General features: G+C 49.9%; 1 protein-coding gene across 1 annotated transcript; it reads left to right on the top strand.

The window, feature by feature from the left end:
- Positions 1-886: 886 nt before the first annotated feature.
- On the top strand, positions 887-12,909 carry LOC130259849 (transmembrane protein 132C-like). The gene is made up of 4 exons (XM_056504604.1): positions 887-1,073; positions 2,364-2,637; positions 3,246-3,437; positions 9,957-12,909. Exons 1-4 carry the CDS (start codon positions 910-912, stop codon positions 11,055-11,057), a joined length of 1,731 nt encoding a protein of 576 aa, XP_056360579.1. The 5' UTR covers positions 887-909; the 3' UTR covers positions 11,058-12,909.
- Positions 12,910-25,473: the final 12,564 nt, after the last annotated feature.

Below are 25,473 nucleotides of genomic sequence, written 5' to 3'. Positions count from 1 at the left end.
GGCAGGGTGGGAGCAGGAGCAGGAGTTGGGATCTGCTGGCTTTGCTGATAATTTCTGCAGACATACCAGCTCATTTAGTAATGTAACAGCTCCCATTGCTCACCACTTAATGCATGATTAATGTGCCACAGGATTTCCCCAGACATTTATGACACCTTCAGGAATAGAAATGACAATGACTTTATCACATGGAGTCACTTCATACTATCTGCATCTCTCTTAATGATTTATATTTCCAGGAGTGATTTTATCACTAGTACTCAGTAACATAATAAATGAGAAAACTCAATGGTCTGTAAATTACAACACTGATTAAAGAAGTGATTACTGATATAACTCTTACACAGCTATGATAATGCTTGCTTATATTTCAGGACAGCATTTACATATTAATGATAAATCTGCTGTAGTGTTTAGAAATACTTTACAGCTTTAATCAAAATGTAAACATTTATAAACAGATAATGTTTATTGCAGAGGAAATGAGTCGACTTCTGTTACCCTTCAGTGGGTGAAATCTGCTGCAGAGCCAGTCTTGAAAGCAGCATCAGCCCTGATGGAGGTGATCCTCGGGGGGCAGCTTGGCTTGGCTGCTGGCCCCTGTGGAGCCCAGTTTGGGTGTGCTGGGCTCCTCCTGAGCAGGCTGGGGAGGAGCTTTGCTCATTGAGAATTCCCCAGCACTGCCACAGACAGAAAATCAACAAACAGCACTCAGTCTTCAGGCAGCTCCAGCAGGACTGTGCTGCTGAGCCAGGGACGGTTCTGTGTCCAGCTGCTCCATTAGCATGGATAAAGAGAAGGGAGCCTGCTCTGTTTGTTTGGGGCTGCACTGGGAGCTTGCTGTGATCTCTTCCCTCCCCCTCCCAGGTCTCTGACAGGTGTGACTATGTCTTTGTCAACGGCAAGGAGATGAAAGGCAAGGTGAACGCCCTGGTGAACTTCACCTACCAGTACCTGAGTGCTCCCCTGCAGATGACGGTGTGGGTGCCCCGCCTGCCCCTGCAGATCGACATCTCCGACACCGAGCTCAGCCAGATCAAGGGCTGGAGAGTCCCTGTCGTCTCCAACAAAAGGTGGGTTTGCATTTCAATGGCTGCTGTGCAGAAGGGATGCTCCCAAAACAGCACGGTGTTGGGGAGGGAATAGAAAAATGGTATGAGTGCCTAGCAAGTAGTTCTGAACAATAGATGAAATAAAAATGTTGGCATATTTTGACATAGAGGCTGAAAACAGCCATGTGAAAGTTTGAGGCCTCTTCCTTTGTTCAGATGATGCCACAAACCCCGAAGAACCAACAGACATCCTGTCCCAAGGCTGGCAGGAAAGGTCTGGAGATAAGGGTTACAGATAAGAAAGCCAGAAAACATGGGAATTTAGTAGTTTCTATGGGTTGCATGCAAATATTAAGAAATTAGTATATTGTATTAGATTGGTTAATGGAAATTAGAATATTCATCATAGAAGAATACTTACTGTATTGTAAATATAAAATAATAAATATAAATAATAAATTCCTGAGCACACTTCCTTTTTCCCTGACACTCCTGAGCGCATTTCTTTTTTCCCTGAGTTCCCTGAGCACATTTCCTTTTTCCCTGATGCTCCTGAGCACATTTCTTTTTTCCTGATGCTCCTGAGCACGTTTCCTTTTTCCCTGACTTCCCTGAGCACATTTCCTTTTTCCCTGAGTACATTTCCTTTTTCATTGACATTCCTGAGCACATTTCCTTTTTCCCTGGTTTCCTGTTTCCTTTTTCCCTGATTTCCTGAGCTTTTCCCTGAGTTCCCTGAGTTCCCTGAGTTCCCTGAGCACGTTTCCTTTTTCCCTGATTTCCTGAGCACATTTCCTTTTTCCCTGAGTTCCCTGAGCACATTTCCTTTTTCCCTGGTTTCCTGTTTCCTTTTCCCCTGATTTCCTGAGCACGTTTCCTTTTTCCCTGATTTCCCTGAGCACATTTCCTGTTTTCACTAACATTCCTGAGCACGTTTCCTTTTTTTCCTTTTTCCCTGAGTTCCTGAGCACATTTCCTTTTCCCCTGATTTCCTGAGCACATTTCCTTTTTCCCTGAGTTTCCTGAGCACGTTTCCTTTTTCCCTGAGTTCCCTGAGTTCCCTGAGCATGTTTCCTTTTTCCCTGATTTCCTGAGCACATTTCCTTTTTCCCTGATTTACTGTTTCCTTTTTCCCTGATTTCCCTGAGCACGTTTCCCTTTTTCCCTGATTCCCTGAGCACATTTCCTTTTTCCCTGATTTCCTGAGCACGTTTCCTTTTCCCCTGATTTCCTGTTTTCTTTTTCCCTGATTCCCTGAGCAGTTCCCTTTCCCTGCTTCCCTGAGCAGTTTCCCTGCTCTGCTGTCCCCAGGCCGGCCAGGGACAGCGATGACGAGGACGAGGAGGAGCGCAGGGGCCGGGGCTGCACCCTGCAGTACCAGCACGCCATGGTCAGGGTGCTCACGCAGTTTGTGGCCGAGGACTCGGGGCCCTGGGGCCAGCTGAGCTACCTGCTGGGCTCAGACTGGCAGTTTGACATCACTGACCTGGTCAGGGACTTCATGAAGCTGGAGGATCCTCACATTGCCAGGCTGCAGGAGGGCAGGATCCTGGTGGGCCGTGAAGTGGGGATGACCACGATGCAGGTACTGCTCTGGGCTGGTCCTGCCTCTGCACAGCTGGGGTGGGACTGTCTGGGGGGATCCTCACTAAAGCCAGTGCAGGAAGGTGAGCAGAGCTGATCTGGTGGGTATGAGGAGGGTGGAGAAGGCAGCACGTGCCTGGACTGGCTCCCTGCAGTTCCCTAAAGAAAGCAGCATGGCCCTTGGTTTCAGCAGAGGGAAGGATGTTCTACTGTCCTGATGTTCCGTCAGAAACAGAAAAAACCAGAGGAACATGCATTTCCAAGCAAAGAAATGAAGGACAATCCTGGCTGGTGACCTCCCTTTGAAGTAGTCGAGAGTTCCCATCCTCATGGGAAGACAGAGTAGCAGGAGAGAATTGTAAATCCACTGTTGTGCTGAAATAATGCAAACAACAACTGGGATAGGACAGCTCCAGGTGTGGGTGGTTCTCAGCCATAACTTCTGCACTCAGGTTTTCTGACCCTGCTAATGCAATCAGACTCCCTTTTGCACGTGCTCCTCATTTCTGTGCATAAAGCTGTGGAGACAAGAAGGGATGGTGACCTTAGGAAAGGATTTATTAATTGGTCAGCCTTTCCCTAAGTCGATTCTTCTGTGTTTCTCCAAAGGTTTTGTCTCCTCTGTCTGACTCCATCCTGGCAGAGAAGACAGTGACAGTGCTGGATGACAAAGTGACCATCACAGACCTCGGGGTGCAGCTGGTGTCTGGGCTCTCTCTCTTCCTGCAGCCCAGTGCAGCCACCAGCAGGGCCATTGTGGCCACAGCTGTTGCCCAGGAGCTGCTTCATACTCCTAAGCAGGTAAAGTACACCTGAATTTGCTGGGATGGGGCAGGGTTTTATCAGTGCAAAGCACAGAAAGATAATTCATAGCAAGTTTAGAATTTAGACTTCAGGTGTGTCCATGGTTAATTGCTTTTCCTACACATACTCTGGAATTACCTTGTCATTTCTTCCCTTCCAATATGGACTTTATCTGCAGTAAAGTTCTAACTACACTGAAGTTTGTGCTGTTTGCAGTTTTAATACCCTTTCTTCAGCTAATGAGCTTGTGTTCTCACTGCACAGGCAGTGATCCTGCTTTGCTGTACAAGCCCTTGTTGTTTTTTGTATTGGAGAGCTCTGTGGTCACAATTTAATATCTTGAAGAGCTGTAAAACAGAGGCAGAAGATGGCCACATACATTTCTTTTCTCTCCTGGAGCCCTGACACACTGCCAGGCTCATCTCTCATTTTATTTTTCATGTGGATTTTGGGGGTTTCATCATCCAGTTCATGTGCTGATCATAATTAAAGCCAGCAAATTCCCTTCTCTCTAGAGGGGGTCTCTGAAACAGCTTGTCTCAGGTCACCAGCTCTGTGGAAAAGAAGCTTGGAGAACATCACCAGGTCAAGTCAGACAGTCACCCTGGCCCAGAGTGAACCCAAGGGTCAGAATGTTCTTCCTCCTGTTATTTGAGGATTTGGGGACTGGGGACCATGCAATTAAATCTGTCCACAGCTGCTCCTCCTGCAGAAATTGTTTTTCCTCTCACACAGATAGGGAGAGATCTCAAGTCAAGTTTTATGGCCCATTTTCATGATTATTGCTACCTAATTTTCTGGAACATAAAAATAATGTAGTTTGTTTTATAACTTAGTGACAGCAAAATGTCCAAACTAAAAGGACACAGTGCCCATCTGTTCCATTTGTTGCATCCTGTAAACATAAGAATCTTATGTAATTAACCCATTTATACCCTTCTTCAGGGCTTAGAAACCACATCTGGAATATTGTTCTAGACAAAGGCTGTGAAAATAAAATCTGGAGCATTCCTAGCCCAGTCCTGTCCTGTAGAGCTCCATCAGCCCTGCAGCAGCACTGGAAGAATTGGGGGTTTGACTGCAGAGAAAAGAGTTTGTGAATCTGGGGAGGTGCCCAGTCCCACTGTCAGATTTATGGATGATCTGTCCTGAGGATGAAAAGCCATTTATCAGCACCAGGTTATCAGATTGTGCCCGTGGTGCCCATTGTGACACCTCCTGTTGTTCATGGTGTGGCAATGTGGTGTGAAATGCATTATATTGTAATTGTCACTGCAACTGGCAAGTTAGGAAAGAATATAAAAGAGTAAAAACATGCTTTGGGTTGAAGTTAGTTTTTCCCAGCATTGAGTTCTGAAGTTATTGTAGTGGAAAGTTTGTTTGAAGCTGCTGCTCCTCTGCAGGACAATTTCAGGCTGCTGAGAGTGGCACATTTCTGGTGCTGGAGTGGGATGGCAGGCCCTGGTTCTGAGCAGTGCATCTCCACCACCAAAAACTGGGACAGGAACAGATTCCACCCTGGGAAATAAATGGGAGGAAGTGGTGTAGGAGTGACCAGCAGAGCCCCAGACATCTTTTCCTTTCATTTGCAGTTTGAATGAAGGATAGAGCATTTAAGTCACTTTCCCTTAGAAAAAATTAATGCAAATGTGGGAATGTTTGTGGTTAAATTTTGCAAGAAGTGACTCATGGTTTGGAGTGCATCAGCTGAGATCCTGACTGAGCTGGAATTCTGAAGGCAAGTGCTGAGTGTTTTCTGGAAATCAGGCCCTTTTCAAAGAGGGTTTTTTCCATGGACACAGCCCAGGTCTAAGCCTGTACTTGAACACTGTGAGGACTTCATTATTTAGGTGCATCTTTTCCTCTCAAGCAAGTTTATAAAAAGGCCCAAATAACTCATGCAGACCTTACTGAAATTCAGGGTTTTTGCTGTGGCTTTCTTTCAGTGACCATAATGACTAATTACCTTAATTATAATGACCACACCTTTCTGCATACTCAGCACAAAGCAGCCAAAACACAAGTCCTGAAAAGTTGGCAGTTCCCCCATAAATACAAAGCACTCTAAAGAAGATAAGCCAATATTTTTTTTACCTTGGATGCTTTAAGTTAGATATTTTTATCTGTAGCTGAGCAACTAATTACCTGCTGTGACAAGGTGACCTTGAGGGATGCTGAGCCCATCTATTATTTTTTAATCAATAGGGAGCTCATTGGCACTGAAGAGTGGATCAGTGATTTAGGTGCCTAAAAATAGACACAGGTTGACCAACTCTTAAAGATGAAAATTTGGAAACTGTGAGCAGTCTAGTTTTGGTGGCCATCTGCTCAGGTAGGAAAGCTGTTCCATTTGGCTTGTTCAGTCAACAGTTGTTAAATCAACACTGAAAGGCTTTTCCAAAATGTAAACAAAAGAAAACCAACAGTGTTGCAGTGTTTCCTGATCTAAGTGAGCTCCAAGAACTCTCAAAGCTCAGCTGCCTCTGCAGGGAAACTCAGTCAGGTCCATTTTTTGTCACTGTAGGGTGTTGCATGGGGTCTAATGAACTGAAATGGGTCAGTGGAGAAAGAAGAAAAAAGCCTTTAATGAACAGCTCTGTGCAGTGACATGTCTCTCAGTGCTGCTGGGCAGCTGCAGACATTTTCTCAGGGAAAAAGAGCAGTGCTGGTGCTTTCTAAAAGGCAGGTTCTGGTGTTTCCCAGGTCCTGCTGACACCAGTGACAGCCCTGGGGCTGGGGGTGTCTGCTCTCCCTGCTGGGAGGGGAGGGGAGAGGGGAGGAAAACAGCCTGGGGCCATTTCTGGCCATTTCTGGCCATTTCTGACCCCCCTGGCCCTGCCTTTTGGATGGGCTGGTTCATGCAAACCAATCCTGAGAATTCACTGACATCTCACAGTTAATGACAGGTATTAGGAGTGTTTTTATGGGGTGGGTTCATTACCCCATCCTGGCAGTGTAAGTTACACTTAAATTGTATTTATATCTTCCTTAAGCTGGCAGAGCAGTGGAATGGCTGCCAGGGATGACAAAGGAATTCAGCAGCATGGGAAAGGGAGAAGGGGTGCATTGTTAGAGAAGAATCTGAATTCTTCCCTTGCAAATACAAGCAAATTCCCACTGGAAAGGAATGCCACATTAGCAGACTGGACAAAAAGGAGAGAGAGAAATCCACAGTGGGGGAATGCATGGTTTGAATTAAGATCTGAGTCTTGGCTGCCTTTCATTTCCACATCATAACGATCAAACCCAATTCTTATTACACAAGCCACGGGCTTGAAAATAAATGCACATGTAATACTTTGATATTTCATGTGATAAAATTGCTAGGGCAATCCATTCCAGCATTCAGGCCCCCAGACAGAACAATCAGAGCTGCTCTAAGAGAAGCTGCTGAGAACATTGTTCCTTTGCCTTTATTTCAGGGAGGGATGTATTTGTTTTCTGCAGAGCCAACCATTTCTTCTCTGATGTCCTGCCTCACTCCAGGAGCCTTGAGCTGACCCCAGCAATTGAGGCCTTATTCAGAAATACTTTTATTTGTGCTGTAGTGAATGAAGACCATTAAAAGGCTGCTTTATTTGAGTGTGGAATAAAATCAAATATCCTGATCTGTGTTTCTAAGCAGCAGAATTCTCTAAAATGCAGCCAGTTTATCCAAGAGGATTTATCCAATGGTATCTTTTGGCTGATAAGCCACAGTGTAATTCAAGGCCAGAAAAGTGGTGGGACTGCCACAGATCAAGAGCTGAAATCACTCCTGTAATGGGGAAGAGAACAGCAGAGGCACAAGGGACAACTCAGACAAAACATGGGTAAAGTCTTGAGAAAGTTTTTATGTGCTTTAGGAAAGCCTGGTGATAATCAGCAGTGGTTGAAGCAGTTTCTACGTTCTGGACTGGATTTTGGTGTCATTGATTGGATTTTGGTGTCATTGATTGGATTTTGGTGTCATTGACCTGAGCTAATGACCATTCTGTGGCTCAGCTCACATCCCAGTCAGTGTTTCAGAGCAGCCTGGCACTGATGGGGCTGTGGATTGTTCTGGGAGTGCAGTGAGCACCTCTGTGTGTGTGTGAAGGGAGGAGAGAGGAAAAGCAAGGAAAGAAAGGCTGGAAAGCAAGATAAGCCCTCCAACCCTTTGTTTATGCTTGATAATTAAAGAGCAGAAGCATTTGTCACTCAGTGCTGAGGCCATGAGACGAGGGGCAGCAGCTCTGCAGGTGAGGAGGCTCCAATCCATCTTCATCTTCTGAGAGCAGCTGGAGGACCTTGTCAGAGACAAGGAGGGGATTTATTGATGTGGTACCCAGGATTTGCAGAAACAGCTCCTTGAAGGACGTGGCACTCAATCATTTCCCTTTTCTCTCTTCTTTTCTTTTTAGCTTTTCAGAATTTATAATCATGTGGGAAATTCACTTCCTTGCCCTGCCTTTGGCTTTCCTTTAATGATGTGAAGGAGAGGAGATGATCTCTTGCCAAACAGAATATTTGGCCTGATACAATATATTTTGGCAAGATTTTAAACTTTCCCTCTTTCTTGCATTTGTTTTCTTTCCCTTTTAATTAATGTTGTCCATAGTATGGGGGTGACAATGTTGTTTTGTGAAAAAAATTGGTTCCTCCTATGAAGAAACATCCTCTTGGAAATAAAAAAATGTCAGTGCTGGTAGAAAATAATGGCTAAGCCAGTGCACACCTCTGTTATCTACAGTAAATCACATGTGTGCCTGCAAATTTCAGCTGCCTGCCATCTCATTTTTCTCTGTCTCTGCTTCATAAAACCAGGAATGCAGAATTGTAGAGCAGTGGTGTGAAAAATAGAAGTTGCTTTGAAGTTGCTGGCAACTTTGTCCAAGTGCACAAAGGATTTGGTGACATAAATCCCTTGGCAGAGGTGTGGAGCTGAGGGTGTTGCAGCTGGGCAGGAGGCACAGGTGTCATCATTTCCAGCCCTCCCTGTACAGAATCCTGGCACACAGGGCTGACCTTTGTTTTGGGGACAGGAAGGCACCAGGGTGCTGACCTGCCTGAGGAGGTGAATCCTTTTCTCCCTGCACATGCCCATTAAAAACCTCTCTGCTTTCCTATGGCCAGGGTTGCTCTGCTATAGATTTCTGTGGTGGGAATTCGAGCTGTGCCCTGCAGCTCTCTGTTGGTCTGTTCAGCCATTTCAGGGCTGTTTCTCTAATGAAAGATCAGATGTTTTAATTTCCTTATGCAGTTCACCCTTCCCAGCTTCTGAGTTACCCTGGCTCCGTTTCAGCTCTTTGAAGTAAATTTGAATCACCAAGAACTTTGCCTTCTTTCCTGTTGTGCCACAATTTATTTTGCTTCTTTCAGTCCCTCAAGTACTTGCTGATAGTGCTTTGGAAATCAAATATTCAGCTTGGCCCAACCTTCTGCCCAGCTAAATGCCCCTTGCTGTTTTCATTGAAAAGCTTTAAATTCAACTGGAAGGGTAGCAATTCTCTTTGTTTATAACCACAGCATAACAAATTGCAGCCAATTGAAAACCATATTAAGTTGTAAATTTGTATTATGACTGGACATTAACAGGGTGGCAATGTTTTTCCCCAGTGCTAATTTTTCAGCCCAGTTGTTCTGATGTACCCAAGTGTGAAGTTATTAGAGCCATTTGTGGTTGAAGTGTGGGAAGGAAAGAACTTCACTTTTGTGGGAAGTTGCACTCTGGCAATCTGCCTGGCCTTCTGCTGGCTGCACAGGCAAGACATAGAACAAATGAAAAATTAAAGAAATGTCCTGCAAAGAAAGCTATTGAGATGTGGAGGAGTAAATATCTGTGTCATCTGGATGGGATTTCACATGGCAAAGAGCTGACCTCTGGCTTTGTGTTTGTTTCTAATGCTGACTTCTGACAGTGCTACCTGCTGAGCATACAGACAGACCAATTAAATCCAGGCCACTTGTAATTTTATTGCAGAGATCATGCCAGAATCCCCATCCTCGTCTTCTCGACACAGAAATTTGGTGAACTTTTCCATTATCTCAAGGATAAAATGTGTTTTACTTAAAACAAACCTTCCTCCAGCAAAATGGCAATTGTTCTGTGAGTCATTTTCTTCCAGGTGAATCTCCTGCTCCAGCCATTTCCAAGATATTGTGGTAGCTCCTTACTCCTGCTAAGATACTTAATTTGACAGCTCCTCATGACACCTGTGCATGTGGAACATGAGGAAAATAAGTGTTCTGTCAAGTGCCTCCAGTAAATTTTGTGATTTGCCTCTTTTGGCTTTTGTACGACAGGAATGACTTTCCTTACAGAGCTTGCAGAATTGTCGCTTGCTAATGGGTACTCTGGTAATAAAGACATCTCATATCAATTATTTTCTGTGTCCTTGTGCAAAACACTTGCAGGGAGGGTAACAGTGGAGCCTTCAGTGAGAAACGTGTCCAGTTTTCTGCTCCATCACTCGAGGCTTTGGGCGCAGCGCTGTCAGCGTGCCCCGTTTCCACGGATGAGCTGGTTTGTCTTTAACCATCTCCCTGTCCTTTCAGGAGGCTGTGGTGAGCACCTGGATCCAGTTCAGCGACAGCTCTGTCACCCCTCTGGACATCTACGACCCCAAGGACTTCTCGCTGTCGGCCGTGTCGCTGGACCAGGGCGTGCTGTCGGTGCAGCCGGGCGCGGCGCCGCGCTGGCCCGTGGTGGCGGCCGAGGGCGAGGGCCAGGGCGCGCTGCTCAGGGTGGACATGCTCATCTCCGAGGCCTGCCAGAAGTCCAAGAGGAAGAGCGTGCTGGCCGTGGGCAGCGGCAGCGTGCGGGTCAAGTTCGGCCAGAACGACGCGGAGGCGGCGGCGGGCGGCGACTACGGCGAGGAGCTGGAGAACCGCGCCAGCGAGCGGCGGCAGCGGGGCTGGGAGCAGGAGCGCCAGGGCCACCAGGGCCACCAGGGCCACCGCGGCGAGGGGACCCTCGGCAGGGCCAGCACCACCGCCAGGCCCGTCCTCAGGAATAAGGTGGTGAGGAACAACCGGCTGGACGGCCCGGACGACGGGCAGCTGCAGAACATCCCCATCGACTTCACCAACTTCCCTGCGCAGGTGGAGCTGCCCAGAGGAGGGCCTGGCGTGGAGGACGAGCTGGTGCAGTCCCCCCGGGGGCTCAGCGACCTGGAGATCGGCATGTACGCCCTGCTGGGCGTCTTCTGCCTGGCCATCCTGGTGTTCCTCATCAACTGCGCCGCCTTCGCGCTCCGGTACCGCCACAAGCAGGTGCTGGTGGAGGGCCAGAGCAGCATGGCGCACTCGCACGACTGGGTGTGGCTGGGCACCGAGGCCGAGCCGGCCGAGGGCGCGGCCGAGCGCACCACGGCCATCGACCGCGGCCTGCTGCTCAACGGCGGCGCCGCCCGCGGCCTGCAGGCCCGGGACAGCGCGGGCAGCGGGCCCGCGGAGCCCCCGCGCTCGCCCACCTCCAGGAGGAAGAGGGTGAAGTTCACCACCTTCACCACCATCCCGCCCGACGACGGCTGCCCCACCGTCAACTCCATCCTGGGCGGCAACGACGATGACATTCAGTGGGTGTGCCAGGACGTGGAGCTGGGGGACTCCCGAGAGAAGCGGAACCACGCGGGGAAGTTCAAGGACAAAGTGTAGCTCTCCCTGCCGGGGTTTCTCTGGGTTTAACCACACCTTGATGCCTTCAGTTCTACAGCATATGTTAGGACGGGCGACAGGGAGGGGAGGGGGTCGCCAGCAGAAGTGATGAGGCAGTTTTTATAATCAGGGAAAGAAATTTGCCAAACTGTCCATGGTTTGTTTTTGTTTTTCACTTTGTCCTGTTGGTTTTTTGTTGTTTGTTTTGTTTTTCCCCCCGTGGTTTTTCTGCTTCTCACGGATTCAGGAAATGGAATACAAATAGCAGAAAGGAACAGGGGAATGCTGTGACCAACACGATGAACTGGGCAAGATGAGGTTGTGAAAATTCATTTTATGGGTCATACAAGTAATAATGGTAGTAATATCTCACAGTACCAAAAATAGCTGTAAAAAGAAATGAGGGAATATAAGAGCATGAAAAGAATAAGCAAGAGGCAAACAATACCTGATAAAACATCACAGGTATGGACGTGTGACCCACAAGGGGACTTCTCATATTGGTACTCGAGCTGTTTCTTTTCATTCCCTCTTTGGAAATGAAGATGTGTCTTTGGCGTTACCTGTGAAGGAGGAAGAAATTACCTGGTATTCTCATTTTCACTTTTCCATTTGTCTTGTAAATTGAAACAGAATCATTTTCCCTCTTGTATTTTTCTTTTAAATATCTTGAAAACAGGAAAATTTAAAATTCAATAAGTTCGCAGTGGGGCCAAGAACATTCTGTTTCTAAGTTAGCTGTAAACAGTCTCCTGTCATTTAAAGAATTCAGGGGATAAGTATTGACTGATAATTTCCACGTGGTGTCTCTTCTGGAAGCCTGAGCCTGCATTCCACCCTAGCTAGAAAGATGTTCTGCTTGGAAGAATTTTCATTTTCCTTTCAGGTTTGGATTGTTTGTTTAGTTGCTCGTTTTAACTTTCCACAACCAAAGTTCCTGTGTTTTTCACCAAGGGAAGAAGGTGCTGGTTTCTGTTAGATTTTTTTACAAGTCCCAAGCAGTGGGAGTGCCCCACTGGTGCATCCTAAATGTACCTGGAACTGAGACATTCACATGTGTACAGCTGGAGTTGGGCTCTTGGTTTGTTTTGGGTTTTTGTTTTTTTAAACCAGGTTCATGAATTCATAATTTTGTGCTGCAATTTTCTCTTTATTCTGACGTCACCAGCTCTCATCAAGCACTGGAAGCAAGAAGAAGGATGGACAGAAAGACCCTGATTGCCCCCAGCCTTTAATTCCCTTGTACTGGGAGAGCTGAGCTCTGGGCACACTGTTGGGAGGGAGGGAGGGAAATATTGCTGAAGCAAGATCAAGAAGTACCTGGAGATATTTTATACATTTTGGAGTTGTTTTTTTTTGCCATTGGACCAGCTAAGACTGAAAAGTTTTGACTAGATTTTAAATCTGATGCTTGAATAAACAAAGACCAGCCCAGTAACAAATCAGAAGTGAATACAAAACAGAGATTTAATTCCTGCTGTGAACTGGCAGAACTGTGTTCACTCAGTGCCAGCTCACATTCCTGGGGGACACAGATCAAAATCTATTCCATGAGGAAACCACTGTCCTCCCAAAGCTCTCCTGACTAAAAGCAGTATTATATCAGTGTGATGTCCTGATAGCCAGAAGCACTTGCATCCTGTCTTTGCCATGTGTTTCGTTATTTTGGGATTTTTAATTACTAAACTCCGTAGTTGGGTTTGTTTTTTTGTTTTGGTTTTTTTTTTTTTTTTTTACTTGGACAAAGTCAATCCTGCCACCCAATAACATAGATGGACGTTTTAACAAGATATGCCTAGTATGCATTGTAGACTGAAAGAATGTAATATTTATTTATACCTGTTATATGAATTGTAATTAAAATGCTTTACACAGCTTGACAAATTAACCTCTCTTTCCTCAGGGGGGGCTGCTCTGTCCTTTCTGTGAAGTGCTGCATCCAGTGCCCTGGAGGAGGATTTAAGGATTTCTGGAGGGAGGATAGAGATGCATGAAGCAGCTCCAGGCATGGGCAGCTCCTGCCATTAATTAATTAATGAATGATGTGGCTCTTCCTGGGAAAACACAGGTGTCCCTGAGGTGGGAAAGGCATTGACAGCCTGGAGCTGCAGCAGAGGAGTGAGAAATGCAGTGTTGGAGCAAAAACAGTGTCCTGTGATGGCACAGGATGGAGCAGTCCCACCTGTGCAGCACCAGCAGGAACCCAGAGCAGGACAGGCTGGATTTGAAAAGACAACAAGGGAGGTAAAAAAAGGGGAAAGAACTGAGCCCTGCCTTCACATCCAGTTTTTCTCAAGCTACAGAACATGGGGCTTCAGAGGCTGCTACTGAATTTTTTCCACTTGTCTTGCACTGACCAAAAATTGTGTCACAGCCCTGCTCTGAGTGAGGCACCATAAATGATCATCTCAGCAGGGAGGAAACCACTGGGCTGTGAAATATCATTTATTTGAGAAATGCAGGTTGGGTCAAATGGCAGGATTCCCATTCCTGCTGCAGCTCCAGAGGCACTGGGGTGGGCACAGGGAGCTGCTGGAGCTCACCTGCTGTCAGCACAGTCACCTGTGGGAGCCAGCAGAGAAATTCATTGGTAACAATTTGCACTTGGAGGAGAGCCTGTAAAGATGAAAATGTGAGCAGGTGTGTCCTGCAGGGAGGCAGGGCTGGGGAGCAGCCCCCTCCTCCTGGGATTGGGAGTGAAATCACCTGGAGCAGTGGGAAGCAGGAGCCTGGGCAGGTGGGAGGCAGGAGAGGGGCAGGGCTGGGGCAGGCTGGGCTGGGTGAGAGGAGAGGAGAGGAGAGGAGAGGCAGCTGTGGGACAGGTGCAGCTCAGGGCAGTCCTGCTGCTGAGGCCACGGGCACAGAAGGGACTCCAGGAAAAAAGTGAGTTCTGCCTTTATTCCTTTTTATTACTGAGTTCTGTTTGGGGAGAAGAGGAAGATTGATGGTTTAGGTGTCCTGAGTGTGGGAATCAGCAGGAGAAACTCTGATTATCCCTTACCTTAGGCAAGGGAATGAGGTGCAGCATCCACAGGGAGCATCCTGCAGCACAGTGGGTCCTGAATTCCTCCTTACCCTGAATCCTGCTTTATCCTGAGCCCTGCTGCTGTGGCTGAGCTCCTGGCAGCCCATTCTCCTTCCCCTTGCCCTCAGCTCTAGGAAGTGCTTTGACATTGATTAAATTGGAGAGGTGACCTGGAAAAGGCTCTTGCATTTGGAGGCAGTGAATTCATGGAGCTGCACCCTGAGTGCTGGGGTGGGAAGGAACTAGCAGCACACCAGTATTTTATATATAAAAATATATATAAAAATATATATGAAAATGTGGCTGTGGCTGAGGCCAGCAGCTCACTCCATGGCCAGCACAGGCACTAATTAATGACCTCTCTAATTGCCCAGACCTGCTCAGCAGCAGTGAGCACATGTTCCTCCAGAAATGCTCTGTGAGCACATGCAGGGGAGGCAGCCAGGAAGTTTGATGTCAGCTCCTAGCTGAGGTAATGGGCATAAAAATCTCCATATGCTGAGAAGTCACTTTAAGGAACAGTTATTAACCTAATTAGCCCATTTGTCTCTTCTCTCATCAAGCATCTTTCTAACAACCTCAGTTTCTTGCCTTAAACCAGGGAACTAATAGGTGTAATGTCATAGCTTGTCTTTGGAGGTGCTTGACAAGGTTGTCTTGCTCTTTAGAATAAATTAAATTCAAATTAAATGCAAATTTGTCCATTTCAGGCTTGTATGGACTGGAGAATTTCATGGCTTTAAGGCAGCAGAGTGAACCCCAGATTCAGAAACCAATTTATGGCTCTTTAGTAGGAATGCAAAATAAGAATGAATTTTGAAACAGAGTCTGTTGGAAAGCAGGAGTTCACCCACAGGTAATGCAGGAACATGACCAGGGCAGTGGCCCCCAGCACTGATGTGGATAAACAAAAATGCGCTTAAACAAAAATTCCTGAACAAGATTTGGTGCAGTTTTGGTTCTAAAGAGGCCTGAAAATCTGCTGGCTGCCAGCTTCCCATCAGAACCCTGGGGCTTAATATTGGACAAATTAAACTATTGCAGTGTCCAATTAAATTATTTCCTGATCCACAGGAACTGGGAATTCCTGTATTTCCCTCAGGTACTGGTGCCCCAGTGGTTAAAAATGCAGAGTGCAGGTTTGTGCAGGGCTGTGGGAAGTGCCTCTTTTTGGGATGCTGGGTTGGGATGCATCAGGAACTCTGCTGAACACCACGGGGCAGGATGGAGAGCTCCCAGCTGCACCAAATCCTCTGGCTGGAGCAGAACTTGGTGTGGGTGTGAGGATGCCAAGTGCCAGTTCTGAGTCAGGAAACTGAGCTGGGGAGAGCTGAGATGTTGGGGCTGGTCCCTGGGAACATTCCTGATTCCTGGCAGGAAACCCTGTGGGGTTTTTGTTTTGGTTTGGTTTTTTGTTTGGGGATTTTTGTGGTTTTTTTTTAGTTTTTACCTGGCAGAAAAAGCTTTGGGTGCCTTTAGGAGCAGGCACAGCCTGTCCTGGGCTGCCGGCCAGGGGGAGAAAACCCCTCCTGCATCTCACAGGGATCTCAGGGTGATTAAACACGGCTGGTGATGGGGAGGAGCTGCTGCGACCCGGGGATGGAAGGGTTAACCCGGCACGGCTCGGGCAGGGATGAGCCGGGACTGCCGGAGATGCGGGAGCCAGGAGGTGGCACTCGAAGGCTGGAGTGTGACAGGTCCTGTACCAGAGCCTGGAGTGTGACAGGTCCTGTCCAGAGATGGAGTGTGACAGGTCCTGTACCAGAGCCTGGAGTGTGACAGGTCCTGTACCAGAGCCTGGAGTGTGACAGGTCCTGTACCAGAGCCTGGAGTGTGACAGGTCCTGTACAGAGCCTGGAGTGTGACAGGTCCTGTACCCAGAGATGGAGTGTGACAGGTCCTGTACCCAGAGATGGAGTGTGACAGGTCCTGTACCAGAGCCTGGAGTGTGACAGGTCCTGTACCCAGAGCCTGGAGTGTGACAGGTCCTGTACCAGAGCCTGGAGTGTGACAGGTCCTGTACCCAGAGATGGAGTGTGACAGGTCCTGTACCCAGAGATGGAGTGTGACAGGTCCTGTACCAGAGCCTGGAGTGTGACAGGTCCTGTACCCAGAGCCTGGAGTGTGACAGGTCCTGTACCAGAGCCTGGAGTGTGACAGGTCCTGTACCAGAGCCTGGAGTGTGACAGGTCCTGTACCCAGAGATGGAGTGTGACAGGTCCTGGTACCAGAGCTGGAGTGTGACAGGTCCTGGTACCAGAGCTGGAGTGTGACAGGTCCTGGTACCAGAGCTGGAGTGTGACAGGTCCTGTACCAGAGATGGAGTGTGACAGGTCCTGTACCAGAGATGGAGTGTGACAGGTCCTGTACCCAGAGCCTGGAGTGTGACAGGTCCTGTACCCAGAGCCTGGAGTGTGACAGGTCCTGGTACCAGAGATGGAGTGTGACAGGTCCTGGTACCAGAGATGGAGTGTGACAGGTCCTGGTACCAGAGATGGAGTGTGACAGGTCCTGTACCAGAGATGGAGTGTGACAGGTCCTGTACCAGAGATGGAGTGTGACAGGTCCTGTACCCAGAGCCTGGAGTGTGACAGGTCCTGGTACCAGAGATGGAGTGTGACAGGTCCTGGTACCAGAGATGGAGTGTGACAGGTCCTGTACCAGAGATGGAGTGTGACAGGTCCTGTACAGAGCCTGGAGTGTGACAGGTCCTGTACAGAGCCTGGAGTGTGACAGGTCCTGTACCCAGAGCCTGGAGTGTGACAGGTCCTGTACCAGAGCCTGGAGTGTGACAGGTCCTGTACAGAGCCTGGAGTGTGACAGGTCCTGTACCCAGAGCCTGGAGTGTGACAGGTCCTGTACCAGAGCCTGGAGTGTGACAGGTCCTGTACAGAGCCTGGAGTGTGACAGGTCCTGTACCCAGAGCCTGGAGTGTGACAGGTCCTGTACCCAGAGCCTGGAGTGTGACAGGTCCTGTACAGAGCCTGGAGTGTGACAGGTCCTGTACCCAGAGCCTGGAGTGTGACAGGTCCTGTACCCAGAGCCTGGAGTGTGACAGGTCCTGTACCCAGAGCCTGGAGTGTGACAGGTCCTGTACCCAGAGCCTGGAGTGTGACAGGTCCTGTACCAGAGCCTGGAGTGTGACAGGTCCTGTACCAGAGCCTGGAGTGTGACAGGTCCTGGTACCAGAGCTGGAGTGTGACAGGTCCTGGTACCAGAGCTGGAGTGTGACAGGTCCTGTACCCAGAGCCTGGAGTGTGACAGGTCCTGGTACCAGAGCTGGAGTGTGACAGGTCCTGTACCAGAGATGGAGTGTGACAGGTCCTGGTACCAGAGCCTGGAGTGTGACAGGTCCTGGTACCAGAGATGGAGTGTGACAGGTCCTGGTACCAGAGATGGAGTGTGACAGGTCCTGTACAGAGCCTGGAGTGTGACAGGTCCTGTCCCCAGAGCCTGGAGTGTGACAGGTCCTGGTACCAGAGCTGGAGTGTGACAGGTCCTGTACCCAGAGCCTGGAGTGTGACAGGTCCTGTACAGAGCCTGGAGTGTGACAGGTCCTGTACAGAGCCTGGAGTGTGACAGGTCCTGTACCAGAGCCTGGAGTGTGACAGGTCCTGTACAGAGCCTGGAGTGTGACAGGTCCTGTACCCAGAGCCTGGAGTGTGACAGGTCCTGTACCCAGAGCCTGGAGTGTGACAGGTCCTGTACCAGAGATGGAGTGTGACAGGTCCTGTACAGAGCCTGGAGTGTGACAGGTCCTGTACCAGAGCCTGGAGTGTGACAGGTCCTGTCCAGAGCCTGGAGTGTGACAGGTCCTGTCCAGAGCCTGGAGTGTGACAGGTCCTGTACCAGAGATGGAGTGTGACACTTTGGGCTCCTGGCTCTCTCTGATTTTGGGCTCCTGACTCTCTCTGATTTTGGGCTCGTGGCTCTCTCTGATTTTGGGCTCGTGGCTCTCTCTGATTTTGGGCTCGTGGCTCTCTCTGATTTTGGGCTCCTGGCTCTCTGAGTTCCCCAGCTCATTTGGTATTCAGGGATGCAAAGAGGAACATAAATAATTTGATATTCACAGTGACGAGTCCAGGCACTGCTGTAGCCCCAATTTCAACAATGTAATGGACAGTGTGTTATCTCCTAATGTGTTTTGAGATCAGAGCTGATTTAAAGGTTATTCACCCCAGGAGAAATTGTGCTGTAATTGAATTTATCTTGCATTCGTCTATTCAAGGAAACATAACTACAGTTTAAGGGAGAAAAATACATCAAGGAGCTAAATTTTTATTATCAGTTTGTGTAAAAAGATACAAATTATTCCAGCAAACTTCCTCCACTGAGCTGTGTTATTTTCTGCATAATGGAAGTCCAGACTGGAAAATAAAGTCTTGTCTCAGCAGATAAAGCTGTGCACCTTGAACTCAAAGGCTGCAGATGATCGTGGGGCAAAGCAGAGCACTGGAATAATGAGGTTAATGGAAGAGGAATCAGAAAGTCTGGGCTTTAGGAAAGTAAAGGTTCAGCTGTGGAATGGGGAAGTGGAGCTTTGGCATTGCCAGCCCAGGGGGTGGGAGCACCTGGGGGGCACAGGGAAGGTGCCCAGGGCTGTGCCAGGCTGGGAGCAGCTTTGATTTGGGATCAGAGAGGGGACAGAGCTTGGTTTGGGATCAGAGAGGGCACAGAGCTGTGAGATCCCAGCTTTGATTTGGGATCAGAGGTGGACACAGAGCTGTGAGATCCCAGCTTTGATTTGGGATCAGAGGTGGACACAGAGCTGTGAGATCCCAGCTTTGATTTGGGATCAGAGGTGGACACAGAGCTGTGAGATCCCAGCTTTGATTTGGGATCAGAGGTGGACACAGAGCTGTGAGATCCCAGTTTGATTTGGGATCAGAGATGGGCACAGAGCTGTGAGATCCCAGTTTGATTTGGGATCAGAGATGGGCACAGAGCTGTGAGATCCCAGTTTGATTTGGGATCAGAGAGGGCACAGAGCTGTGGGATCCCAGTTTGATTTGGGATCAGAGAGGGCACAGAGCTGTGAGATCCCAGTTTGATTTGGGATCAGAGATGGGCACAGAGCTGTGGGATCCCAGTTTGGTTTGGGGGACCTGCAGGGATGTCAGGGCCAGAGATGGGAACAGGCAGCACGAGCAGGGCTGGGCTCAGCTGGAGATTTGAGCAGCTGGATCTGACAGAGGTGCCCTGGACACTCCAGGCACTCCTGGGTTTGTGCAGAAATGCCCCTGGACACTCCTGGATGTGACAGAAATGCCCCTGGACACTCCTGGATGTGACAGAGATGCTCCAGGCACTCCCAGCCCCTGCCTGTGCTCTCCCCTGGGCACACCCAGCCCCTGGATCTGTTCTGTGGGCTCAGGACAAGCCCAGGGGTGTCCCTGTGCCTCTGGCAGGGCCCTGGGGCTGGTCCAGCTCTGAGCCTCCCCTGCAGCCCTTCAGGAGCACAGGCACTGCTGAAAACCCTCTGGGTGTCTTCCCATTTCCAGATTATCTCAACAAGCTGTTCTTGAAGCAGAGATGGATTTCAGCTGATAAAAACACTCCTGAATGTGGGTCTCTATATCTTGGGTTTTTCTGCCCCAATCCAGCAATTCTGATAAAGGGAAAAGAATTAATTTACCTCTGAGAGAACAAATTTTATGCTAAATTTCTGCCAGATGGTACAGAAAACAGCTGAGAGATTACAGCCCCCTAACCAGGCTTTAAATAGAAATGATAAGTTGCTATAAAGCTGCCACCAGCACCATCCTAACAATGGAAGAGTTATTTCCCTCATTCACTCTCACATTCCTTATTAATCTTCCTGTTCTTCATTATCCATTTTATTTCACTTCTCCCACTGCTCATGGTGTCAGAGGGAAGGGCTGGAGCCTTAGAGAGCCTCAGAAGCAGCAGATTTCCTGCTTTGCCTGGGAGTTTTCTTCAAAACTCTGGTTTTGAATAACAAAAATACTCTGGAGGAGCAGCAGCCTGGGAGGGTTGGTTCAGTGGAAAAGGGGATGGTGGTGGTGGCTGCTCAGGAGATGCTGTGCTCTCCTCAGGTGCTGCTCAGCCCCTCTGAGATATCCCAAAATATCCCTGCAGGGCTTCTCTCCTCCTTACAGAGGATGATCTTTCCAATTTAGTGCATCACTGCCTGTGGGTGACCAGAAACTCTGAAAGCACACCCAGAGCCCAGATGGTTTTTAATGTTTCAGGACAGGCATTCTCATGTCTCCCTTGCCTCTGTGCCTTGTCCCTTCAGGTGACAGCAGCACTCAGCCCTCAGCTCTGCCTGGCTGACAGGGAAATGGAGAAGAAATGCACTGATACAGAGCAGAGCTGGAAAATCAGTTTGGTGGGAGACAAAGGGAGAAGAGCTCTTGGTATAATAAAATTTGCTGGTGGCTAAGCAGTTATCACCTGAGCAGCCCTGGGGGAAAACCAGGCTTGATCTCCCAGCTGGAAAATTTCACTCTGATGTTAGGGAAGGGTTTAGGAGGAACCACTGGGGGGAGAATGTGTTTGCTTCAGATGCTCCCTGATCCCCAGGCAGGCACTGCTGGCAGTGGCTCTTGTGGGTTTTTTTTAATTTCATGAAGTGGGGGAAGATCCCTCCTGGGAGCAGAAGCTGCTTTTACTCAGTGAGGGGTGCAGGCAGAGCTTTGGGAATGGGAGAGCCAAGGGGATGGGGCAGGACTGGGCCAGTGCAAATCTAATTTTAACTGTGACCTTCAGGGGAAAGCTGGGTCCCCTCCTGAGCCTGAGAGAAGGCAAGGAAAGGATTGGTTTGTTCAGAGCAGCTGCATTTCTCTTGCCAGGGCAGGTGCTGCTCCCTGAGTGTGAATGAGGGGGGTCAGAGCACAGAAATCCTGCCACAAGCCAGGCCAGGCAGCTCCTGTGCAGGTGCTGGGAGAGCTGGGGGTGCTGCTGTGCCTGAGCTGTGCCTGAGCTGTTCCTGAGCTGTGCCTGAGCTGTGCCCTGAGCTGTGCCTGAGCTGTGCCTGAGCTGTGCCTGAGCTGTGCCTGAGCTGTTCCCTGAGCTGTTCCTGAGCTGTTCCCTGAGCTGTTCCTGAGCTGTTCCCTGAGCTGTTCCCTGAGCTGTCCCTGAGCTGTTCCCGAGCTGGTGCCTGAGCTGTTCCCTGAGCTGTGTCCTGAGCTGTTCCTGAGCTGTGCCTGAGCTGTTCCCTGAGCTGTTCCCTGAGCTGTTCCCTGAGCTGTTCCCTGAGCTGTTCCCTGAGCTGTTCCCTGAGCTGTTCCCTGAGCTGTTCCCTGAGCTGTTCCCTGAGCTGTTCCCTGAGCTGTGCCTGAGCTGTGCCTGAGCTGTTCCCTGAGCTGGTTCCCTGAGCTGTTCCTGAGCTGTCCCTGAGCTGTCCCTGAGCTGTCCCTGAGCTGTCCCTGAGCTGTGCCTGAGCTGTTCCCTGAGCTGTTCCCTGAGCTGTTCCCTGAGCTATTCCCTGAGCTGTTCCCTGAGCTGTTCCCTGAGCTGTGCCTGAGCTGTGCCTGAGCTGTGCCTGAGCTGTTCCCTGAGCTGTTCCCTGAGCTGTTCCCTGGGCTGTGCCTGAGCTGTGCCTGAGCTGTTCCCCGAGCTGTTCCCCGAGCTGTTCCCTGAGCTGTTCCCTGAGCTGTTCCCTGAGCTGTGCCTGAGCTGTTCCCTGAGCTGTTCCCTGAGCTGTCCCTGAGCTGTTCCCTGAGCTGTCCCTGAGCTGTGCCTGAGCTGTTCCCTGAGCTGTCCCTGAGCTGTTCCCTGAGCTGTTCCCTGAGCTGTCCCTGAGCTGTTCCCTGAGCTGTCCCTGAGCTGTGCCTGAGCTGTTCCCTGAGCTGTCCCTGAGCTGTTCCCTGAGCTGTTCCCTGAGCTGTCCCCTGAGCTGTTCCCTGAGCTGTGCCTGAGCTGTGCCTGAGCTGTTCCCTGAGCTGTCCCTGAGCTATTCCCTGAGCTGTTCCCCGAGCTGTTCCCTGAGCTATTCCCTGAGCTGTTCCCTGAGCTGTTCCCTGGGCTGTGCCTGAGCTGTCCCTGAGCTGTTCCCTGAGCTGTTCCCTGAGCTGTTCCCTGAGCTGTTCCCTGAGCTGTTCCCTGAGCTGTTCCCTGAGCTGTTCCCTGAGCTGTTCCCTGAGCTGTCCCTGAGCTGTTCCCTGAGCTGTTCCCTGAGCTGTCCCTGAGCTGTGCCTGAGCTGTTCCCTGAGCTGTTCCCTGAGCTGTTCCCTGAGCTGTTCCCTGAGCTGTTCCCTGAGCTGTTCCCTGAGCTGTTCCCTGAGCTGTTCCCTGAGCTGTGCCTGAGCTGTTCCCTGAGCTGTCCCTGAGCTGTTCCCTGAGCTGTTCCCTGAGCTGTCCCTGAGCTGTTCCCTGAGCTGTCCCTGAGCTGTGCCTGAGCTGTTCCCTGAGCTGTTCCCTGAGCTGTTCCCTGAGCTGTTCCCTGAGCTGTTCCCTGAGCTATTCCCTGAGCTGTTCCCTGAGCTGTTCCCCGAGCTGTTCCCTGAGCTGTTCCCTGAGCTGTTCCCTGAGCTGTTCCCTGAGCTGTTCCCTGAGCTGTTCCCTGAGCTGTTCCCTGAGCTGTTCCCTGAGCTATTCCCTGAGCTGTGCCTGAGCTGTTCCCCGAGCTGTTCCCCGAGCTGTTCCCTGAGCTGTTCCCTGAGCTGTTCCCTGAGCTGTTCCCTGAGCTGTTCCCTGAGCTGTTCCCTGAGCTGTCCTTGAGCTGTGCCTGAGCTGGCCCTGAGCTGTCCCTGAGCTGTCCCTGAGCTGTCCCTGAGCTGTTCCCTGAGCTGTGCCTGAGCTGTGCCTGAGCTGTTCCCCGAGCTGTTCCCCGAGCTGTTCCCCGAGCTGTTCCCTGAGCTGTTCCCTGAGCTGTTCCCTGAGCTGTCCTTGAGCTGTGCCTGAGCTGGCCCTGAGCTGGCCCTGGGCTGGCCCTGAGCTGTTCCCTGAGCTGTTCCCTGAGCTGTGCCTGAGCTGTGCCTGAGCTGTTCCCTGAGCTGTTCCCTGAGCTGTTCCCTGAGCTGTTCCCTGAGCTGTCCTTGAGCTGTGCCTGAGCTGGCCCTGAGCTGTCCCTGAGCTGTCCCTGAGCTGGCCCTGAGCTGTTCCCTGAGCTGTGCCTGAGCTGTCCCTGAGCTGTCCTTGAGCTGTGCCTGAGCTGTGCCTGAGCTGTTCCCTGAGCTGTCCCTGAGCTGTTCCCTGAGCTGTTCCCTGAGCTGTTCCCTGAGCTGTTCCCTGAGCTGTTCCCTGAGCTGTTCCCTGAGCTGTTCCCTGAGCTGTGCCTGAGCTGTCCTTGAGCTGTGCCTGAGCTGGCCCTGAGCTGTTCCCTGAGCTGTCCCTGAGCTGTTCCCTGAGCTGTTCCCTGAGCTGTTCCCTGAGCTGTTCCCTGAGCTGTTCCCTGAGCTGTGCCTGAGCTGTCCCCGAGCTGTCCCCGAGCTGTTCCCCGAGCTGTTCCCCGAGCTGTTCCCCGAGCTGGCCCCGAGCTGGCCCCGAGCTGGCCCTGAGCTGGCCCTGAGCTGGCCCTGAGCTGGCCCTGAGCTGGCCCCGAGCTGGCCCTGAGCTGGCCCCGAGCTGGCCCTGCAGGCTCTGGGCTCTGTCTGGGGTGAGGCTCAGCAGTGTCTGTGCCTGGGCAGGTGTGGTGTCCATCCAGCCTTGGCCCAAAACAAGGGGTCAGCCTGAGCAGGTGCTGCAGGATTTCAGTCCGTGAGCACAGCTGGGTGATTCCAGGTGAGAAAAAGCAGCTGTGGGACAAAGGGGAATTTTGTGACCATTTGAACTCCCTGTCTGTTTAACTGCAGCCCATGCCAGCAGTGAAGGCTCAGTTGTGCTGTCAGTGTTCTGTCACTTCACTCTGCTCTCTGCAAGCACTTCTATTCTAAATGCTGGGGCAAACACCTCTGTAAAACATCTGGGGCTGGGGAAAGGCTGTTCCTGCTCTGGGAGGGCTCTGAGCCCAGCCCTGGCTGCTCTGGGGCTGCTGCCACATCCAGGGCTCCTGAGGGGCTGGAAGGAAATGCTCATGTGAACTGGAAATTTTTTCTTTGTGCTGTCCCCAGACTCCCAACCTCCACCAAAAATTACTCAGAATACTCCCCTGCCTCCCTCTGCTCCCCCCAGGGTGGGAATTGTTCCCAAAATTGCTGCCCAGGCTGAGGGGCTCAGCCCTGCCCTGTGACCCCTGTCCCTCCTGCTCCGTGGCTGCAGCTGGGCTTTATCTCCTGAGTTTATTTCACAGGCACATTTTAAATTGCTACATGTATATGAAAAGCAAACAATGGGGCTCCGTGCCTGCCAGGGACATGAATCACGTCAGGGAAGTGAGAATAATAAAATATTGTTTAATATACTGCAATAGACACAGCAGATGTTTAACTTTCTTTCAATAAAAATGACCCCATATCATTTTATTAACTTCAGGGATGCATTAGTCTCTTCTCCAGAAGGCAGGAGAAAATCCAGCTATTGTACCAAAAATTAAAGAGGAAATTGAAGGGGGATGTTATCATGGAATATTTTCCTGCTACATTCTGTAGTTCTGTAGCACGAATTTCACTGGGAGTAGCTCAAGTCTTACTTGTATCTGCAAAGCCAAACAAAATGGATTTGCACCCCAAATGAGGCATCCTCTCCAAAAACCCTCGAGGATCAGGCTGAGGTCCAGCACATTCACTGCTGAGAAAAGCTGTGCAGGGTCTCAGAAGCAGATTTGGGATGGGCACAGCACCCCAGCTGCTCTGGGTGGGGTTTTACAGGACCTGAGCCCTGCTCCTGCACCCACAGGGGACAAACCTGCCTTTACCTCCATCCCCACACTCACTTCTGCTTCAGGAGGCTGCAGGCAGGACATGAGCTGGGATTATTTCTTTTATTGCCAGAATTATTGCTTTTTGAGACACTCCAAGTGTTTTTCTCAGCCTGGAGAGTATGTTTTGATGTCTACTGCTTTTACTTCAAAAGGCTATTTGACCATATTCTGCTTTGACATCCCTGTAAAAATATTTGAAGTGCTCCAGCACCATGAGTGCTTTGAAAAGCCCACTCTAAATTATCATGGTGCTTTTATAAGGACTTGAATTTGCAGTTTTGCATCACACAGAACAATTTCACCACGTTGAAGCTCATCAATTGATGATCTGGAGTTTGGAATGATGAGGATTGTGCACATGTGTAATGTAATTTTTTGGAATTCTGAAACCTCTGACAGCTGCAGCAGCATCACTCCAGGTTTGCTGGGTCAGGCACTGCTCAGCTGAGGGGGCACCCTAAAAACATCCCTCAGGGTAACTCCTGTCACATCTTTCCAGGGCACTGGAACAACCTAAGTGAATGTAAAATTCAAACTCTGAATCCTCCAGGTGTTTCATTAATGAGGTGCAGTGCTCAGTCATGAAGTTAATTGGTTTATTGGTCTTATTTCTGTGACTGGGGTGG

This window comes from Oenanthe melanoleuca, chromosome 15 (assembly GCF_029582105.1).
Source record: "Oenanthe melanoleuca isolate GR-GAL-2019-014 chromosome 15, OMel1.0, whole genome shotgun sequence".
Classification (NCBI taxonomy): Eukaryota; Metazoa; Chordata; class Aves; order Passeriformes; family Muscicapidae; genus Oenanthe; species Oenanthe melanoleuca.
The sequence above is the reverse complement of the archived record's forward strand: the minus strand, read 5'-3'. Positions and strand labels throughout refer to the sequence as shown.

Excerpts from the sequence above, each read along its gene's own strand:
- LOC130259849 (XM_056504604.1), top strand. The coding sequence starts at position 910 with ATGAAAGGCAAGGTGAACGCCCTGGTGAACTTCACCTACCAGTACCTG. Across the intron at positions 1,074-2,363 it reads CCTGTCGTCTCCAACAAAAG|GCCGGCCAGGGACAGCGATG; the intron begins GTGGGTTTGCAT and ends TGCTGTCCCCAG. Across the intron at positions 3,438-9,956 it reads TGCTTCATACTCCTAAGCAG|GAGGCTGTGGTGAGCACCTG; the intron begins GTAAAGTACACC and ends CTGTCCTTTCAG.